This window comes from Pyrgilauda ruficollis, unplaced genomic scaffold (genome assembly GCF_017590135.1).
Source record: "Pyrgilauda ruficollis isolate IOZ18807 unplaced genomic scaffold, ASM1759013v1 scaffold40, whole genome shotgun sequence".
Classification (NCBI taxonomy): domain Eukaryota; kingdom Metazoa; phylum Chordata; class Aves; order Passeriformes; family Passeridae; genus Pyrgilauda; species Pyrgilauda ruficollis.
In genome coordinates, this window is record NW_024525490.1 from 11,523,883 (window position 1) to 11,545,394 (window position 21,512).

The 21,512-nt window shown below is 38.9% G+C and overlaps 2 protein-coding genes across 5 annotated transcripts in view; both read right to left on the reverse strand.

Moving 5' to 3' along the window:
- Positions 1-2,538: 2,538 nt before the first annotated feature.
- TMEM30A (transmembrane protein 30A) lies at positions 2,539-14,104 on the reverse strand. The gene is made up of 7 exons (XM_041477474.1): positions 13,794-14,104; positions 8,456-8,572; positions 7,728-7,835; positions 7,386-7,473; positions 6,772-6,915; positions 4,922-5,128; positions 2,539-4,035 (listed from the first exon to the last, which is right to left on the reverse strand). Exons 1-7 carry the CDS (start codon positions 14,064-14,066, stop codon positions 3,842-3,844), a joined length of 1,131 nt encoding a protein of 376 aa, XP_041333408.1. The 5' UTR covers positions 14,067-14,104; the 3' UTR covers positions 2,539-3,841.
- A 4,502-nt stretch (positions 14,105-18,606) lies between these two features.
- FILIP1 (filamin A interacting protein 1) overlaps positions 18,607-21,512 on the reverse strand; it is a 101,133-nt gene continuing 98,227 nt past the window's right edge. For 3 of the 4 annotated variants that reach the window (XM_041477363.1, XM_041477362.1, XM_041477361.1), the window contains one exon: positions 18,609-19,638. Coding sequence is in view for 1 of the 4 variants with exons in the window: in XM_041477364.1 (XP_041333298.1) it covers positions 19,598-19,638 (41 nt within the window). In the remaining 3 variants the exon portion in view is untranslated. Of the gene's footprint in view, positions 19,639-21,512 lie in introns of all 4 variants that reach the window. The other variant, XM_041477364.1, reaches the window with a different exon arrangement.

The window sequence follows — 21,512 nt, forward strand, 5'->3', positions numbered from 1 at the left end:
CCAGAAAGAAAGCAGGCCTGTTAACCTAGCTGTTTAGAAGCATTAGTCACAAAGTGTTCTACCTCTTCAACCAGTAATACAAGGATACATAAATCCTGCTAAAGAGATAACACATATAATTAGGCCTCAGTAGGTAACCCTAGGAACAATATTTTCCTTTCTTCCAAGAATATCACGGCCCAGTCCTTCCCATTTTCATAACAGAACTAATGAGGTGATTAATTACATTCTTGCTCCTCTAACACTAAGCATCTCTCCAATTTGTTTTACAAAATTTGGGCACAGTCCTCAGGTAAAAATTCAATTAAATTTGCAAGTAACCGGTATTCCATTTGCTCAAATTGTTTATTTCAGATGACCTTTATCCAGGGTCTAGTGAGTAAGATCTCCACATACTCCAATTTATACTTTTAAAAAAATTTCTTGTGCTTCCTTAATAATTGACTTACACTTTTATTCCTCTTTATTGCATCCCTCCGACAAAATGAGAGATAATCTTCCAAGTTCAGACTTTGTAGCAGCAGTTGTAGTTGATTTAACTCAGGTGGACAGTATCACTTCACTTTCAAGCACAAGCTAAAGATGCTCAGACTGGGAGGCTTATGGGGAGGTAGTTTCTTACTTGAGACTCAGGTCACGTAAGGACCTGCTAATTCTTATCAGGCCATTTCGTAATGGTCTTCAGTCTTAATTGACACTGTCAAGTAAGATTAGACTTCACATGTAGGCACAGAATGCAATATGGTGATCAAACATTCTGTGAGCTAGAAGGCAGGGAATTTTAACATGAAAATACTACTGGTGCTCTGAGGAAAATTTAATACTACTACTAATCAAACAAGTAAAATCTCAAAACTTTTCACAATTGGGCTTTCTGAAAATAAACCTCAGTCTATTTTTACAGTGCCAAAAGCAGTCTCTTCTATAAACTGGCCACATTGCTAAGAAGCAAGCAAGAATAAAATTTACTTAGATTTTCATAATTTTTTCTTCTCCTTGGAAAGAGAGCATTTTGGGTAGGTTGTTCAACACAGACAAGCCTTTTATACGTGGAACATTTTGAGGGTATTGAGAGGTTTCATGTTGAGTAATTCAATTTAAAAAATCCAAAAAACAACTTATGTAATACCAAGGGTAGATTACATTTTCAGGAAAGATCAGAAACCCTTGTCTTGTCACAGGAACTCTGAAGATTGGATTACTCTGTGTTAATGCAATGTTCTTTGTCTTCTTCAGCAGTTGCATTCCAATAACTTTTAATTTACTGTAGGTACCTGATTTAGACTTAAAGTCACCTTTTCCCACTAAGCACTCTCTTCAACTCAGTCTAACTGTTCTTTTCCCACTGCAAGTAAGGCATGTGGGAGAAGGGTGCAGTCAATAACATTTCCAACCAGCCAGGCTTATTGCTCTATTTGCAGATGTTACTTGACCTACATTCTCATGGTCTTTCCTCCCTCAGACATTTCTATTAAAAAAATACAAGATTTGCATACTTCAAGATTTGATGTTCATAATTAATCCTTGAAAGACTCCCAAGGATCCTTCAAAGATCTCCATTGTTATCAACATGACATCCAGACAAATGAGTGAAGGAAGAGTTTACAAATTTGACCAATATTTTGAACTCTTATAAGCATTTTAAGCTCCACAGGCACACTGTCCCATGTATTTACTGCTAAAAGGCCCTCAGAGAACTCACTTAATTGCAATAAAAACCAGACAGCAATTCTCACCCTGGTGCACTTCATTGAGATTGAAGATACAATGGCAGCTATAGTCAGTATAAAAACAAAAAAAAAAAAAAAAAAAAAAAAAAAAAAAAAAAAAAAAAAAAAAAAAAAAAAAAAAACCACGGCATTTAAAAATATTACAAGGTGAAGAGAGAAGAATACTTCTTTTTTAATTTTAAGCACAGCCCAAAAAGCAGCCTTTCCCACTTGGAAAAAATAGGAATTATGAATGAAGCAGAATATATTTGCATTCCAAATAACAAACACAAACTTTAGAAATCAAAATATTTTAATAACCAGTAATTTTGAGACATCCCCTTGCTCATTTACTCTGTCTTGGACTAGTAGCTACTCCACAGCTGAAAGCCATTTTAACACGTTCTGCAAGTTTTCAAGGGTACATTACCCTTATTCTGAAACTCCAGCAACATGAATACAACACTGTAAATAAAATCTTAAAAGGTGCTATTTGAAAGCCCTGTTCTGCCAGGCTGTACTATGCAAATAAATTATTATATGTAGTTACAGAAAGCTAGCACACTGGAAATGCTGCCTCATTCCACAGTCTATCCAGACTTACACATTTAAACTCTTAGGCTACACAAGTAACCAGTTATGTGATTATGTGATAAATAAATAGTTTTGTTTAAAGTTGCCTGTAGATTAAGCTATTGGACCATGCATTTTTGTAATAAATATGCAATCCCAGAAATACAATTCATTTAAAACTGCATTTACAGTTAATGACATCTTTTCATCCAGATAAAAATAAATACCTGTTCAAGAACAAAAGCCAAATCTCTTATTAAATGGTTTGCAGAATTTATTAGGTCTCTTTTAATATACTCCATACTTTATCAAGCTAGTTGCATATAAAGTGATCTCCACCATATACATTACAGTTTCTGTGCATCATCTAAAAAAAAGTCACCAAAAAGTAGTATTTTGCAGTTAACTTTTAATTAACCTAAAGGTGAATCCTTCTGTAATTTAAGACACTACCTCCACATTGCGTCTAACTGCAATATTTAAATTACGTTTCACAGCAAGCTAAACCTGCATTTCAGGGAAAAATGTCACTGCCCTCTCAACTTCTGAACTTCTACAGTTTACTTCCCAAACACCACAAAAAATTAATGTGGTGTTCACTCCAAATAAGGAAAAAGTATACAATTCCCTTAAAACAAAGCCTGCTCAGAATACAGATGCTTTAAAAAAATTAGGAAACTCCTGGAGTAAAAGGAATTCACCCCGATGTATGAATGGAAAAAAAACTTTTTAAGTTCTTCTTGATTAATGCTAGGTGCTGCTCATAAAAAGCAAAACCAGCAAAAAGTGAACTAGGACTGGATATGACTTAAAGTGAAGAAAATTAGAAGAAGATTATATCTGCAACAAGCATGTCCCAATTTAGAACAATCTTTTAAAGGGTCTCACTCAGAGATTAATTACCAAATAGGTTTTCTGGTATTTTCATAGGATGCTCATTTACTGGCCAGGCACATATATTGTAAATATACAAAGAATCCAGAGTGCTGAAGTTTATAGAGCACTTAAAGGATTTAATATAATAGAGGTGGGTAGGACACAGGAAAAATATTTAACAACTTGTATAAATATATTAAAATCTCAGCAAGAAATGTAGGAGCCCATGCACACAAGACAGTAAACCGAAGAAAACATTTAAGACTTGACTTCTTCCAACAGCACTGACACCTGAATTCTGGAAAGTCAACAATTTACAGTATCTTATAACCATCTTTCTCCACACAATCTAAATGTACTGAATCATACCAACATTACATAGCACGTGAACAAGCAGCAGATGCATCAAGGGAACAGGAGCTATATGCATCATGTGGCCTGCCCAGTTAGAGACAAACATCAGAAAAACTGTTTCTGACATAGGCAGAGATACAATCAATAGAGCTAATTGTATACCCGTCATTTTCAAGAGTTAATCCACAGTATGGGAAAGGGGAGCTTTAGATAAAAATTATGCACCCAGTCTCAGAAATGACAGAAGCAGAGATTTGTCTTTCAAAAACTGGGTCCATTCTGGACTGGCCTTGATGCACATGCAGTACATTTATTTTCAGAATGCAAGATTAATTGGGGATGTCTGCACTGGTGTTTCGATTGCCGTATTTATGATGAATGAACAGCAATACCACTCCTAAGAAGAAGCATATGGACCCAACAGTGATGTAAGCAATTCCCAGGAAGGGATTTTTGCCTCCCATCCACGAGATGGTGCTTAGGATCATCCTTTTGCGTCCATCAAAACTGTGTACAGGATAATCTGAAAAAACATTTAGGAAAACAAAAAGCAAGTTTCTGTACCCAGTTTGAAGTGAGCACATTAAAATTTTGGGTCATTTCAATCAGGTTCCAAATACTAACTGCTGCCTCTGGAACTGGAATTGCAAATAAAGAACATTCAGCTGTTCTTTTTGGATAAAACTAATCTGGGCATTGTCAGCTACTTCAAAACAAAAGCCATGTTAGGAGACAATAACCCTGAAGAAGAGTAAAGTGCATGATTTTGTGTGTTTATGAAAGTAGCTTCAATAAAGTGAGGGAAATATAAATTTCAGTCCTTGTGTCTATTTTACTACAAAATTTTTCATTACATTCTCTCAGTTTTACATGCACTCCCCAGTTTTATAGCAAAGGAAAATACTGCAGTAGCTATATAAAAAGTATCATTAAGTGCTTTTGAATTTTAAGAATTCAGTAACTATGACAACCCTCCTTTTCTAGTCTCCTGCATTTCTACCTAATATTTAGTCTCCCCAAAAAAGAATGACAGACCTTCACCTGATCCACAGCTCTGTAGTGATTGTGACCTTCAGGGTCAGTTTGCCTTTCATTACGTGATGTCATTTCATCTTAAAGTTACAGTTCTTAAATTTCTTGGCTACCAGCTGCCTCTGTTCTTTCCTCTTTTCCTATGCTTTTCTCATTTCCTTCCCAATCTGATTTCCCTGTCTCTATGAAGCTATTAATGCTATAAAACTAGCACAGAAGTAAAAGATGTAACAGTCTATCTGGGTCTCAGTGCCAGTTTTCAACCACAGCTCAATACCATCTCCTTTTAGAGATGGTAAGAAGGAAGGCTAGTTCCATCCGATAACTTGCAAATATATATTTGCATAATCCAGCTAAGGCCTGCTTTCAAAGGATACTGTATGCAATATCCAAAGAGTATTTTCCAGCCTGTAAGGTAGGCTGAAAGCTGTTCTTCCTTTCGATGAGACGATAGAGCTTGCGAAACGTTGGCAGAGCAGCAGTGCGCATCCACACGATGAAGTCCTCATTGATAAAGCCGTTGTTGTCAGGCTCTGAGTCCAGCATATACACTGGCTTGGGCCAGTTCACAGGTTTTGTTGTGCCTAGGATTAAACAAAAATAATAAAGTATTTCACATACAGGACTGAGTAACACACTGCCTCATCAAAATCCATTCTGATGTCAAAAAAACCCACATAAACTTCTAAACAGTATGAACAGGCAGGCTGACTCACTACTATTGCAACACACTGGGCTGTTTATTTTGCAGTTTAAATAGTTTGAATTCTATAAATAAATAACACAATTCATAACAGCACTGTCCATTTGTTTAAACAATTCACGCAGGTGGGAAGTCGCGTCTCAAAGCACTGCTTGGTGGGTAATTCTCCACTATGATGATAGGCCCTCTGCTCACTTGGTAGAATTTGAGAACCACAAGCATGTAATATTGTAAACATCTTTTCAGATTATGTCCAAATGCTTTTGCTACTGTTATTGGAAATACAATTCCACATTGTATTAAGGTAAGGTATCTGCTTTTCCAAGGGTAGCCATCACACTGACAACACGTAATTTGGCTATGACTACGCAAGAAACCCACATCAGGTTAAGCCTGAAGTTATTATATACCTTGCATAAACACACATGCTCTTAGAGGCCTAAGGAGGGGCTTCAGACACAGTAGCCAAAGGAAACTTTTATTTGCCAAACTGCGTATAATCTAAAAAAATTAGACACATCAGTCACTTCTAATAACAAAAAAAATCAGTTTTTTTAGAGAACAGCAAAACCCAGCCATAGAAACATTTAAACAAAAACTCCATATGAAGAGTCTCATTTAACAACTGCAGGATTTCTTTGTAAGTTAAATCCAAACACAACATAACTTGTACTAGTCTTGACTGTAATAAAATTAAATTTCTTTACAGTGGCTGGTATGAGACAGTATTTTGGATCTGTGCTAGACAAAGTGTTGATACAGAGTCATGTTTCTGTTATTGCTAAGCAGTATTTGCCAGCATCAAGGCCTCTTCTGCTCCTCACCCCACCTGTAAGGAGACAGAAGAGGTGTCCAGGAGAGATTGGGAGGGGACACAGATGGGATAGCTGATCCCAGCTGACCAAAGAGGTATCCCATACCACAGAAAAGGGCAGGCAGAGATAGGCAGGGCCTAATTTAGCTCAGGGACTCAGATGGTGGTGAGCAATTATTTTCTTTTGCATTACTTGTTTTTATTGGGTTTTACTTTTCTCTCTCCTTGCTGTGTTTTTGGTCTGGTTGTTTGTTTTTAATTACTGAACAGTCATTATCTCAACCTATGTGCATTCTCACTTTCAGCCTTCCAATGCTTCCTTCCACTGAGCAAGGGCATGTTTAGTTAGACACTGTGTGATGTTTAGTTGCCAAGTGGGGTTAAACCCCAGTAGCATACATTACACATTTTTTATTATTCAGGGTACAAAAAAAACACCAGAAATTAAAAAATACCAAATTAATGATTACAGTGAAGGTAAAAACCAAACATTATCAGAAACTTGCAGCTTTTATTATTTAAAGACAACCTTTCAAATAGCAGAGTAGTCCTTAGCTTGGATTTCTTCAGAGAACATTTATTTAGCACATTCAGTAAAATGTCAGTGAGGCAAAACTCTGAAATCAAAATGTGTTTGAAATCAAAACTGAAATCAAAAGGTGTTTGAAGCATTTTGCTGTTCTTAAAATTTCACTTTTTTCTTTTTTTACCTTGGAAAAGAGCAGTTAAGTTGTTTCCATCTCCTGTAGGATTCCTGAACTTTACATTTTTATCTGTCCACCATGCAATGCCTTTTTTGATCAAAGTGATCGGAGTCCTTGTGTCATTATCAATGCGGTATAACTCCAGTGTATCTAAAGACAAAATCAAATTAGAAGACCAGCTACAGAAACATTCATTAGACAGATGATCTTGATAAGCACTGAAACAATTACCTCCAGGAGAAAACAAAACAAAAATAACCAGACACGGCATTTAGTATCTGCCTGACACAATAACAACCTGTTGTGTAAGAATCAGTGTATATGAGATAGCAGTTTATTATCCATATATGATATCTATGTTTCTACATCACAGCAGTAGTAGATTCTCACAACAGTTATTTCCATCCTTTGTGTGCTAGGAGATTAAATTAATTCTCCTAGCAATTTTTAAACAAATACAACCAGTACAAGATATTTATTTTATTCTGAACAATGACAATGTGTTAATTCAAAACCAAAAAAGCCCATGGTATCCTATTTCAGAATAATGTGCAACACAACATAAAACACACACTAGATCACACACCCATATAAATAAGAACTTAAAATTGCAACCATACCATTAAACATACTGTTGGCAATAGCTCCACAAGGAGCAATGGGTTTGTCCTCGTTTGTGCGGTAAGGCTCACATTCCTTACTTGGATTCTGATAGTTAGAAAGAAAAAAGGCAGATGAGTCTGTGCTAGTTTACACAACTAACTTGCTTTTTACTACATTATCAAGATGAGTTATAATACTTTACAGTTATTTTCAATAAACAAAATATCACTACCTTATGGTTGCCTACTGTTATGCAAAAATTCCAGTACCTCATTATCATGGAACTACATAATTTATGTGGTGCTTTATGCAACAGACAGAAATTAGTTGCTCATTCACATCCAAACATGAATACCTACAAGTAGTGAACTGTTGTCTCCATTTAGCTGGCTGTCATCTCGAGATTTCACGTAACGACGGTGGTTTTGATAAAAGTTGGAAAGTCCATAATACATGAACACATTGCTCTACAAAAAAGGAAGATGAGGAAAGAGGGATTTCATTCACACAAACCTGCAATTAAGTTCTCAAACTCTTAGGTTTATAGCAACATTCATAAAGTAAAAACCTCAATCCTCAAACTTCATACTGAGTACATAGAAGTACTATCCTAACAAGGCTGAAGTCAAACAATATAAACATGCTACCAACTATCAGAATAATATCTGGCCAGCACCAATCCCAGTACCTGTCTTGTCCAATGTAGAACCCATAGGCTTCACTTGCCTCCAATCTGCCAGAAAGCACTTATCTGGCATTTCCAATTCCTGTTAAACTGAGATTTTTTGTATTATACTGAAATAGCTCATCTACTCTCCAGCTGTGTGACACATATGGTAACTTTGAATGTGTAAAACACAAGGATTCCATTTAATGTTTTACATTTCCAAATAAATGGAGGACTTAAGAAACATCTCATCCCTCCTAATGCAAAAGGGAACACAAAAATCAGATACAAGTTCAAAGGAAAACTAAAACTAATCCTCTAAAACCAGAAAAAAATACTTAAGTGACAAAACTTTCATTTTCAATATGAAATAGATCACATAAACTGTTCTGACTTCATCCTGCATACAGGGCAGCATACCTCAAATGAATGTTCCAGTGTGAAATTGATGGTGCATGTACAAGGGGGTGTGCTGTCCCAGGACACATTTAAGCATTTGTTGCAGGGACTAGAAGGTTCTGTTCCCGTATAGTCAATCTGTAACAGGAAAATCAGTCGTTAATTTACAATGGGAGAGTAAAGAAAAATTATTAAGAAAGAGAGTTGCTGTGGCATTTATTTTGCAATCATATATCTCAACACCAAGAGCACATTCAGGCCTATCTGACAATCTCAAGAAGTCTTTTCCAACCTTAACCATTCTGTAAATGAGTTTTTGATTCTGACTATATGCTTGATTTCAGATGCAAAAAAATTGAACACGGAGGTGAAGTTACTCCTGGAACAAAACCAAACAAAACTAACAAGCCCCCCACACAGCTCCAACCCCACCCCAAACCAAGCAACCAAAAAAACCACACCAAAACAAAACCAGCAGCCACTCCACACTATGTGATGTTTCCAAACACACACACTATGAAAAGCAGATCAGTTTTTACATGCTTTCTGGAGAGATTACGCTTTTAAAAGTCTAGCTATTTAATAAAAAAATATTTGCATTAGAAAACTTGCTTTGTTGACCATTTTTAGCCACCTAATTAGAAGAAAAAATTTAAAAATCACTTAATGCCCAAAAATTGTCCAAAAACAGGAAAGATTATTACACCAATATTGTTTTGTCAGGAATGGTAAAATAATCAGTATATGGACAAGAAAGATGATCAGTATTAATCTGGTTTATACAGTATGCTCTGTCTTGAATACTGTAGACCACAAAAAGCATTTTTTACAAATCTGTACATTCAGCCTTAGCAGCCACAAGCTCACCCTACAGTCCAAGCCAACTCAAGTAGCTTGACCACATCAGCTCTCTCTCACGTGTAGCTCCAGTAAGTGTGGCAGGAGAAAGCTTATGTCTGCCTATAAAAGATGTACTTCTACACTTAACATTAATTACCTACTTAGAATTTAGACTCAGATTGGTGAAATATATACCTCACTGCAAAAAAACTGTGCAGCAGCAGTAGCATTTAAACTAGAACATCTGTACAGTTATATGAAAGGCTGCTGCAAGTGGTTTGTCCTGATTTATGTTTGTAGTGAAAGGCGTAACAAGAACTAGTGATTTACGACTGGTCCTAATACCCGTATTAAGGTTAGCTAAAATAAACACACACGGTGTGCTCAGGAAAGAACTGAAGCCTATTTTCCTCGGCATTTTCTTCAGGGTCTCTCTTCCTGTGATTTCTTCAGTATCTATTAAGCTGCAACCAGCTCCATCAGCAAGCACTTTTATTGATTGGCATTTGCTCTGCTGCCAGATTTCTGACAGACAAAACCTACACGCTAATGAGCCTAGCTGAAACTAGACAGCTTCAGAAGCTATTATCTGGCAGAGAGAGGGAGATTGAGAGAGGATCACAATCTTTACTGCTCAGCTGAACACGATATTGAGTTTATGCTGATCTAGAAATAGCACTGCTGCAGCAGCCATGACCAGCTTTGTGTAGCATCAGCAGACAGACCCCACTGCTGCTCTCAATGAACAATGCATCTCATTTGTTGAAGGCTAACTCAGGGGTGGGTGTGTTCTGCTGAAGTAAGCTGAAGCAAGCATTTCCTTTAGAAAGAACTAGCCAGTGTGAGAAGTTGTTTCAGGTCAAGAGCGCACACTAAAGACTAAGATTGCAAAACACCTAAAGACTTCACTTTTAAAAATGTAATGGACTGAATTCTATGGAGCACGAAATTGACGTATATTGAAGCAGTACCATGCTTTGATGCACTGTTATCTGCTTGCAAGGTATCAAGGAGCTTTCCTGTAGAGAAACTGCCAACACAAGTGTATTTTTCTGCATCCACAGACTACATTCAAGAGAGCTTATTTAAAAGGATGAAGGCATCCATCTTCACCTCTTGACAAAGTAACACTTCTGACTGTGAGAGCTAAGGACTGACTATGGAGTCCACGGCAAGAACCTGCCTGACCCCACTGTTCGGTCCCGTGGGATCAGCCAACGTCTGACAACCAGACACAATGAGCCCTTCCAAAAAACTCCAGATTTACGGACATTGGGTATATCCAAGTTATTCCACACCAATGGCCTTTCAGGATTGTTGATGTCTGTCAGCTGACATACACCTACAGAAATAACACAATTACTGCATACACATATTCTCCAAACTACTTGTGATTTTGCAGACTTCACACTTTGTCCTACTCTGCATAACCATTTCTTGTATAAAAGGCAATCCATAAATATGGTCCTCTTTGCTGTTCCTCTTTGAAGGTTTTATTAATTTTTGTATCATTCCTGACATGGGGCTACAGGAACTCTTTCCTACACATTTAATACTTTGTATATTCCTCACATTTTATTATATATTAATATGCTCTGTCAAAGCTTCTTAGTCACTCCATATATATTACCAAAAAAAAAAAAAATTCACCCCCAAGAAATACATAACTCTCTCTCATCCTTTAGTAACAGGCAAAAAGACATTTATATCAAGGATTAATTTTTCCACCCAAATGAACTATTTTAACAACTCAAGATAAATAACTGATTATACCCTTTTGAAACCATGAAAAAAATGCTAGAGAAAACACAACAAAAACCCGATAGTTCTAGTACACTTAAACTGCTGGAAATCTTCCACATTTGAATTCAAGACATCTTATAAAGGAAATCAATGGAAGAGGTACATTTTGCTGCTCAGTCCTTGCACCTGTAGAAGAACAGCGCAGTCCACAGAGATACTAATGGCTACCATACCTTGTTTCAGGAAAGAGTGACCTGAACCTAAATATGTATTCAAGGTCACAAATGATACATCCTATTCAATTCCAATACACTAAGTTTACAGGCACACACAGATTTGAGAGGCATGCTATTGCCTAGGAGGTAGGTGTAAATCACCACCTGTGATACCCCTCCAATTACATTTCTAAAAAAGCTTAGTCACTGTATGTAGCTTCTGGACATCTTGTCTCCCACATCTAAACTTAACAGCTGTTTGTGAATAACTTTTGGAGGTTATAAGAAAAGCCAGCATTCTAAGCAGGGAGGTATGTAATCTAAACTTGTATGTGATAGCTGTGTCTTAAACTGCACCCCTCAGTGGTGTTTAGAGCCCAGATGTTGGTCCTAATTGGTAAAATGCTTTATCTAGGTTTTACAGCTGCAACTATAAAGCCTTTTTTGATTTAAGCTTGCTTTCTTTTTGAAACTCAGCTGCCTTTAGGATGATAATCTTATTTGCAGAGTGTCACTTCATAAAATAAGTATGAGGATCAGACAACAGAACACAAGTTTCCCCCTTCTGACTTAACACAGACTCCAAAGTCCGTCCTGTCCTCACAAAAGCCTAACAATCGGATTTTTGAGAATTTCAAAAGGTGAAAGAGTAAATCCATACAGTAAAACAAATAAATGAAACTCTTTTCAGTCTTGAGTATCTTGAAATTGGAGAGGAATGAGGGTTGTGCCTGCCAGCTGGTCTCCATACAAATGGTTACTGCTGCAGTATATACACAACCTGACTGTGCAGGGGAGCATTGGTTATGCTTCCAGCTGACCTACGACGTTTGTGCCAAATGTTAGGTGGGAACAGCTGGTTTTTGGGTTCTACTGGAGCTTAACAGGAGTACCTGACTGAGCTGCTCAAGCAACAACAGTATATAAAAATCCTGTGTATGCATACAGCAGCAATACAGGCACAAGAAGTCACATACATTTTTGGACTCATGAAACTGATGCATTTCTTGTTCCCATAGATCAATGCAGATTCAGTCATAATGGAAAAAGGATGTATTTATCCAATTATAATGATCAAAAACTTTGTACTGCTTTACTATAGAAATGGCTATTTTAAATGCAGTTGTCAACAAAATCAGAGTTAGCAAGGGTATTTTTATACTTCTCTCCACAGAGTCTTGAAAATGTACAATTGTATTTACCTTAAATATGCTACAACGTGACAATTTAAAAATCTTTGTGCCGATGACAAGTAGGCCATGTTCTCTGAAGCACCTGCGCCTATTTTCAGGTGTTCAGCATAACCCCAACACTTGTTATAAGAAGTAACTGTTTCCTAAAAAATATGCTTGCATACAAATTAGAATGCTGTAATATACACTTCAGCTTTTGGATTTTTCCCTTCTTCTTCTCTCCTTAACTGTAAGCGTAGATCTTAATATAAAAGGGGGTAAAATTGGTTTCATTATAACCTTATTTGCATTTTAAGAGAAATACAGAAACACCATTAATTCCCTACCTCATGATGTCTTTAGTTGATTGGGCTTCAGTGACAACTTGCCACCAGCCAAGCTATTGCTTTAAATGCTACTTATTTGAAAGTGACAGCTTAGTCCAGTAACTGGAGTGATTTGATCCACAAAAATTCACTCTTCAATAAAAAAACACAACGAACAACCACACACCTTCTTCCCTACAATCAATCTCAGTCATATAAGCTCACCAAAACTAGTAATAGCTGTCAATTGCTTCTCAAGGCTGTCCATCCCTAAGCCTTGTGTGTTATTTCATTTCAACACAAACTGGTTCTGTTATCAAATGGATCTATCTGTGATATACAGTTCAGTTTTCAGCTAATGCTCAGCAACTTTTCACAGCAGTAGCATGGCTGATTATCAGATGTATATCTGTTAAAACTGTAAATCTGACAAACTCAGACTCAAGTTTTGTAAGTGTTAATTAGAAAAAGCCATACTCTTTGATCCTTGTGTCCAAGCTTACTCTGGACACCCTGGTCTCCCATACAGCACCTGCAATATTAAAGCATCGGTGCAGGTAAGAATAACAGCAATGCGTTCACCACAGAGCTTTGTCCTGAAAATACAGTTAGTTTGGAACACTTGGAGATAAATAATGGACTGCCACAGGCTATCCCACGGATGATGCGCTTACTGGCTGTACTGCTGAGGAAAGAAACGAGCACTGGGCAGTGTCGATCAAAGGCAGGCAGTAACTTCCCTGGAAGCTCCCTCGGGAGCACTGACAGAACTCACGGAAGTGCAACAGCCTATGCGGAGATGACTGTCAGCCCGCTGTCTGCCCAGGGTAATTAATGGACGCTTTGCTGACGAGCACAGACGTTAGGCCGGATCGGAACTACCCGGGTCCGAGTCCGCTCCGCACAGGAGCCGCCTGGGTCGCGGCCGCGTCCCGGCAGGCCGGGAGGGGACCGGCTTTCCCCGGAGTCGCAGGCGGCCTCCGCTCGCCCTGCCCGGCCCGGCCTCCCCGAGCGGGCCCCGGGCGCTCCCAAAGCCCCGACCGGGCACACCCGCGCCGCGCACCTCGTACTCGCGGATGTTGTTGGAGGTGACGAAGATGCCGATGCCGATAGGGATGAAGATGAGGCCGATGATGAAGAAGGCCGGCAGCACCGTGCCCGCCGTCAGAATGGGCTGCCAAGCCGGCAGCCGCTGCTGCTTGAACGCGGTGTTGTCGGGCTTGCGGGTCTTCACGGCGCCCCCGCCGCCGCTGCCCACCGCGCCGCCGCCCGGCACGCCGACGCCGCCCGAGGGATGCCCGTCCGCCTCCTCCTTGGCGCTGTAGTTCACCGCCATGGCGCCGCCGCCGCCACCGCGCGACACGTGACCGGGGGCACCGCGCCTGCGCACTCGGCCGCGGCGGCTGCGGGAGGGGGCACGGCGGGCGCGCGGGCGGTGACGCGCCACAGCCGCACGCCTGCCCAGGTCATGGAGACTTTTGACATGGAGTGGTGGAGTCATGGAGTCACGGGGTCGTCGAGGTTGGAGGAGACCCGCAAGATCATCCGGTCCGGTCATCCACCCAACACTGCCACTGTGACCCCTAAACCACGTCACCCAGTGCCAGATCCAGTCACCTCTTGAACACGTCCAGGGATGGTGACTCTTACCACCTTCCTGGGCAACCTGTTCCAATGCCTGGCCACCCTAATAGTGATTTTTTTTTTTTTTTCCTAATATCTAATTTGAATCTCCCCTGTCTCAGTTAAGGCTACTTCCTGTTGTCCTCACTGCAGGCACGGCAGAACAGACCAGTCCCCACCTCACGCCAGCCTTTCCTCAGAGTTGTAGAGGGAATGATGTCCCCCCACAAAGCCTCCTTTTCTTCAGGCCGAACACCCCCAGCTTCTCAGTGCTCCTCATGGGACATGTTCTATGTGCTGGCCAGGCAGGCTCTGCTCTGGTGAGGATTAGGATTCCAGACTTTGGGCAGGGGTCCTGCCACCTCGTGCCCAGGGTTGAGGCAAGACCCAGGCCCGCAGCCTTGTCATTCCCTCTCAGTGCTCCAGGAGCACTGTCCTTCATGCTCCCTCTTGGCATGTGCTGACCCAAGGCAGCGTCCATTGGGTCAAAAAGGGAGAAGTCAGCTTTGGCTTCCTACCCTCATAAATAGGATTAGTGCCACTGAAATTAGAGATATAACAATGCACGAGAGTTTTGAGAGCTTCTCTTGATGAAGGCATGTGTGCCAGCCACCACTTCTGGGAGCTGTTCTGCTCTGTACTCCTGCTCTGCTGTCAGGAGGTGTGCGTGAATCAGTGCAGTGAATACAGAATCACGGAGTGGGTAGGAAAGGACCACAGAGGGTGATCTGGTCCAACCCCCCTGCTCAGGGTCATCCCAGAGCACATGGCACAGGACTGCATCCAGACAGTTTTTGAATATCTCCAGACAGGGAGACTCTGCAGTCTCTCTGAGAAATCTGTTCTAGTGCTCAGTCACCCACACACTGAAGAAGTTCTTTCTCATATTCAGGTGGAACTTCCTGTGCATCAGTTTCTGCCTGGTGCCTCTTGTTCTGTTGGTTGGCACCACTGATAAGAGTCTGGCTCCCTCTAACTCGACACCCACCCTTTAGGTACTTACATATATGGATGTTGTTGTTTCCCCCTAGGAGCTAATCTGACTGCACTAAACAGAATCACAGAATCAGGCTGGAAAAGTCTCATTGAGTCCAACCTTTGACTGAACGCCACCAACTACACCATGCCAACTACCATGGCATTTGCTACCATTTACAGTCTGTTCTTAAACACCTCTCGGAACAGGGACTCTACCACCCCTCCAGGGCTGCCTGTTCCAGTGGTTAAAACCCTTTCTGTGGAGATGCAGTCACCTTGTGGTATGCAGTGTGGGAGTATGCACCTGTATCCCAGAATACCTGCTTTTGCAGGCATTGCTCAAGCTAATACAACCTTGGAAGTCCACGTTTTTCACTTCATTGGCACTTCTGCATTAAAGGGTTTTGTGAGGACTCTCTAGTCCTTCCTATGCAGGACCCCAAGGGTGCTGCCAAATCCACATTCAGCACATATTCGTGTATTTACTTGATTTCAAGGAAAAAAGAAAGTAGAATTATTTCATTAAATAACTTTATAATGTAGTCCAATCTCAAGACTTTTTAGCTGGCAATGGAACAGTTTATGTAAAATAAATGCCTTTTAGTTCTCTGGAGCACCGAGAGCATCAGCCAAGACCACTGGGCGGAGCACCTGACTTGTGCAAATGTATTTTGCTCTGGAGGAACAAAAGGCCTCCTTGACATAGCGTAGGAAATTCGGATGTATAAAAATATCTAAAATATAAGTATTAATTCGATGCCTAAATAATTATATAGCGTACAAAAATTAATCATATTCCTTTTGGCATCTGTGCTAAAACTATATTTCATTCCTAATTTATCGTTTCCACTATCTTGTGGACCCCAACTTTTGCTGCCCTTCCCCATAAATAAGCCCATTGTCTCTAGTACCACCCTTTCCTTTATTATCTTCTGTTTGCAGTTATTACCTTCAGCTATAGTAACTTTTATTCCCACAGCATCACAGAGAATCCAGAGAGATGCAGCCTGGAACCCCAAGGGAACAAGACTGCTTGTAAACCTGTGGAGAGAGATGGCAAGAAATTTCCCTGGCAGCAGGATAATCAAGGGGCAATATTGGGAGGCTAGGACCTGATGCTCTCAGGTGTGAGAGGACTGGCAAGAAAGAGCATGTTAAATTTGTCTAATTATGTTTCACATCAAGACAAAAAGAAAACTCACAAGCTGTAGAGTTTATCTCTAGAAATCTTAAGTATTTGAGATTTTTTTTCATGGATTGAAACTTTATATTTTATCACTATAATTATACTACACAGGTCTTTAAGTCCTCTTTGGACAGTAAGAGATCTCTGAGAGAAAAGTAGATCTTTCACTTGTTTTCTGTTGCTTAAAAGCTTCTGATATCTATAGCATATATATATATATATATAAAACATATATTTCACATTATCTTAGTGTGAAAGCTCTTCCCAATTACCTCCTTTAAAGCTACAGCACTTGCCGAAATTAATCACATAGTTAGTCTATATTAATAGATTTCTTCCCGAGTGTCCCCAAAATACAGGCTAATTATGTGGCTAATGCACTTTTTTACATATTTATCTTAGATTCATATCCAAGTTAGCTAATGTAAAAAATTGACTAGGAACATAAATGCAACATGAAATCACCGGTCTCCTACTCCAAAGTGTTGCAGTTCATTAAAAATATTTTAAAATCCAAATTATTTCAATACACCATGATTGTATGTATGCTTTAAACAAAGCTTTATTTTGGGAAGCTTAAAAACTTAATGTAAGTGCAAAATCATAAATGTTTATGTATTTGTTTATGAATCATAAACTTATAATGAATTTGCTTTATATTAAAATTTAGACAAGGAAAAATATTTTCTACTTCAACTGGGACCTTTTAAATCTAGGCTCAATTTTGGAATACCATTTTACTTGTGTCCTACTCATATTTAAAAGCTGAAGTTTATTTCAGGCATGCCACTATCACTTTCAAATAGCCAGGAATTTCAGTCCAGCTGAGCTTAGTGTAGATCTTAACATGGATAGGTTTCAATTCCCAAGTAACGTTTTGAAAATAGAAGATCTGTGTCACTACAATGTTCATTCTGCTGCACAGTAAACTGAAATGTGGCACACACTAAACTTTATTCACCTCAGCTGTATTGCTCTCTAAAAGCTGGAATTTTTCTCAGCTTGCACTAAAATATGACCTACAGACACAGCTATGTTATTGGCATATATTGTCTGTTATACCAAAAAAACCTCACTCCTTTTAAAACATGGTCTACCAGCTAAGTATAAGCTATACCAACGAAATTACTCTTCTGGCAGGATTAGCAGCACTTAATTTTTGATTCCTCAGTATGGCTGTATTAGTAAACTCTTCACAATGGAGATCAGCTCCACAAAAGTTCATACAGGTGCCAGAATATCCTGCTTCTCTAGAGTGTCAGCATTTGCTGCAGAACTCATATGTAAAAGGAAAAACAGCTCCCATGGCTCCCATGAAGACCAGAATGACTACGCAGCAGTGTGATATTCCAGCTCCAAAGATGGACCAACCTAACCATCCCAGTGGGATGCTGCATTAATGCAGTCTTTCTGGCATCTCACAGCACATCTCCTGCAAGCAACACTGACTTCCTTTCCAAAAAAGTAATTTCTCCCAGTAGCTTCTGCAGTTAAAAATCTGCAGTATTTTGGATATGTGCCAATGACTTAGATTAAAAATCATTGGTTATGAAATGTAAAAGAAAAAAAGACCCTTCCTGGATTGCTTGTACCTTTATTTATCATTCATACAAAAATCATCCTAAGTATAGCTGCCACAGAACTCTCTGGATGCTATTTGAGAAGCTACAGCCACCAGTGTAACAGGGCCTCTTCAGCGTGTGGAGAGTGCCTAGTGTCTAGTCCAGGTGCTAGTCTAGGACTAAAGATTCTGACAGTACCAGTCAAACATCTCTGCCTGTGCTGTGAAAGCACAAGGTTAGAAACAGTTAAGTCATTAAGGGCTTGGTGATTGATCCATCTCTGTATCTTCTGAACCTACAAGAAAGATGGAGATTTGCATGGGCATGTAGTGACAGGACAAGGAGGAATGGTTTCAAACTGAAAGACAGTAGGTTTAGATTAGATACTAGGAAGAAGTTTTGCACTTTGAGGGTGGTGAGACACTGGAACAAAATGCCCAGAAAAGCTGTTGAACAGCTTTCCTGGAAATGTTCAAGGCCAGGTTGGATGGGGCTTTGAGAAACCTGATCTAGTGGAAGGCATCCCTGCCCATGGCGGGGGGATTGGAACTACATCATCTTTAAGGGCCTTCCAACCCAAACCATTCTATGATTCTATGAATCAGTTTCACCCTGTACTTCACTGTGACACTGTATGAGACACCAGTCAAAAAAAGGAACTTCCAAACCCATATTCTGTCCCCATAAACAAATACATAGATGAGCACTGTCAACCTGAAGAAATTGGAGTTTAAATGCAAACACCTGATTACATTTGCATAGTTGTGAAAATTTATTAGTTACAGTGTAATGAAAATCAACTTTTTTGGTACAGGCAGAAGTAAAAACATATTTTATATAGAAAAAAATCACAGCTTTAAAAACTGACTTACATAGTTTAAAATGAGTAAATTTGGTTGCATTTCAAGGCATTGGACTTTAATACTTAATTTTATGCCAAACCATCACACAGTGCAAGAAATATTCTGCAACAAATTCCATACAGCAGTCTTCAGAGTATTTAGTCTCACAGAATCTCATGGTGGCAAAAAAATATACTGAATACTTTTCCATTTAAACAGAAAACATTGCTGAAGTTACATTTTTCTTTCTTCACATACTCTCTATTACAAAAATATCAAATTGCAAATTTGACAGTGTATTCTACAAATAAATGCGTCATAAGCAACAGGAATTGCAACTTTGGCACAGCTACTTTACAAAGTGTATTATAAAAATAAATTATATGGCAAATATCAAACAAAATCAAGCACGTGCCTCAGGCTTTGCAATTAAGAGTGAAATTCAGCTGGCAGAAAGACTGCTGCTCTCCCTCTGATTAAATACTTTTAAAATACCAGCAAGGCCATTGGTTTTTAAAGAAAAAAAAGGTATATATAAAACCTAATGGAAGCACTAATACTTCCTCAAGTAATCAGTAGCACAAGTGACCCTGGTGTTGATGGCAGAGAGCTTCTACAGTGATCCATCCACAGGCATGGAGGGTAGTGCACACAGAGAGCTCTAGCGGGCGGTAACTCATCTAGAGTTCACGCGTAACTGGTGAATGATGACACTCTCTAAAAGAAAAGAGAGCAAAACATTTGGGTTTATGAAACTACAAACGCAGTGCAGCTTACTTTAAAGAACAATTACAATGGCAGTGCAAGGCATTTTTCTAAAAAAGTCTCACAAACTCACTCTCACATCACTGCTTGATAAAAGTGTCCTGGCTAATGCTACAAGGGGAAACTAAATTAGTACCTGTCGAGGGCTCAGAGGGCCTTGGCTTCCACTTCAATGTCAAGAGAATCATTTGGTTGTCCATAGGGAAAAAGGAGTAATACAGTTGAATGGACTAAAGCAGAGGGACACCAAAGTTCCAGTTCCACATCCAAACTCAGTAGAGAAAGACTTAGAGTTGGGCATCTAATATATTGTCTAAGCAACTTCTTCACAAATCTGGTGGCAATTCATAAATAGGGATGAGGAAGAGCTAGGGGGTCATTTCTCAATTTTTAATTTAAACTTGGTTTATAAACCTATGCTGTATTTATTCAGCAAGTTGTCTTGAATTTTGCTACTGACCTTAATGGGGATAAATTTCAGCCACAGCATGCAAAACTGTCTCGGCATTTTCTTTAAAAGGCTGGATTTAATTTTGTCCTGTGTGTAGTATCAGAGGTCCTTGACCCTAATTAATCTACTGAAGTACTAATGGCCTGGTCTTCTGTTCTTCTGCCTATATATACAAATCTTACAGGCAACTTTTTTAATATAACAATTTAACTGCCAATTAACATTTTTCTCCCAAGAGGTGTATTTTATGCATTTCAAATAATGTGACTGTACCAATACTAATTCAAGCATACAGTTATACATTTTCAGAAATATTCATCTTAATTGAAATTACTTTTGTTACCTTCCTTTCTCAATAGCCTGAAGATTTTTCAAAATTTACAGGACCCAAGAAATGACAGTATTGATATAATTTTTGCCTTCTACATTTGTATACCTTTATCTGCTTCCTAATTAATATTTGCAAGGTGTTTCATGAAGTTGTATTCTAAGAAAGAAAAATGAAAATGTTTTCCGTGTACTCTTACTGCCAGAACTTTGCCACTAGATGGCAGATCCCAGTGCTGCTTTTCATATGTGGTGAAGTAAGAGCAGGGCTGAGGCAACGTCCAATAAAATACGTTAAGGCAAATGAAATAATAGAATTTCCCAAATTGAAAGTATTTCTTTTCCAAAAAATTTATCAATAACAAAATATTTTCAACAAGAAATGTACACCAGTTCCACCATATTTGAGCAGTGAATGTGAAAGAACCACAAACTATTACATGATTTTACCTTGCTGTTCTAACTGTGCTGTTCTAACTTGAAGCTCTTGTGGAATATGATGTTAAAAGCTACATTTACAAATTATTTTCTTAATATTAAAAATATTTTTAAGAAAAAAAATTAATATTCACTGTGCACATTTAATAAGGACACAAAATTCTTTAAAAATTGGAGCAGAAAAATATCACGCTCCTTGTTAAGGCTCAGTCACTGAATAAACAGCAAAACTACAGTCAATGTCTGTCTGAATCAGACACCTTTCTCCTACAGACGCAAAGAGTAGTTGTGCAGAAAAAAGTAGGAGAAAAAAATAATTTTTTAAAAAATCAAATAATTTCCACTGATATTTATCTTTCATTCATTTCTCACACACCTAGAGAACACACACTCTAAGTTTGTCTCAGTTGTTTCTACTTGAAATCCTTACATATTGATTTGTATGTATGAATATATATATTATGTACACACACACACACACACACACACACACATATATTATGTACACACACACACGTGTAGTTACTAAAAGAGGTGTCTGAACAGTTACTGAGCTAAAATTATAGTAGGGCCAATTTTGTCAGAGTTCTTTTGGGCCACCCTCTGTAGG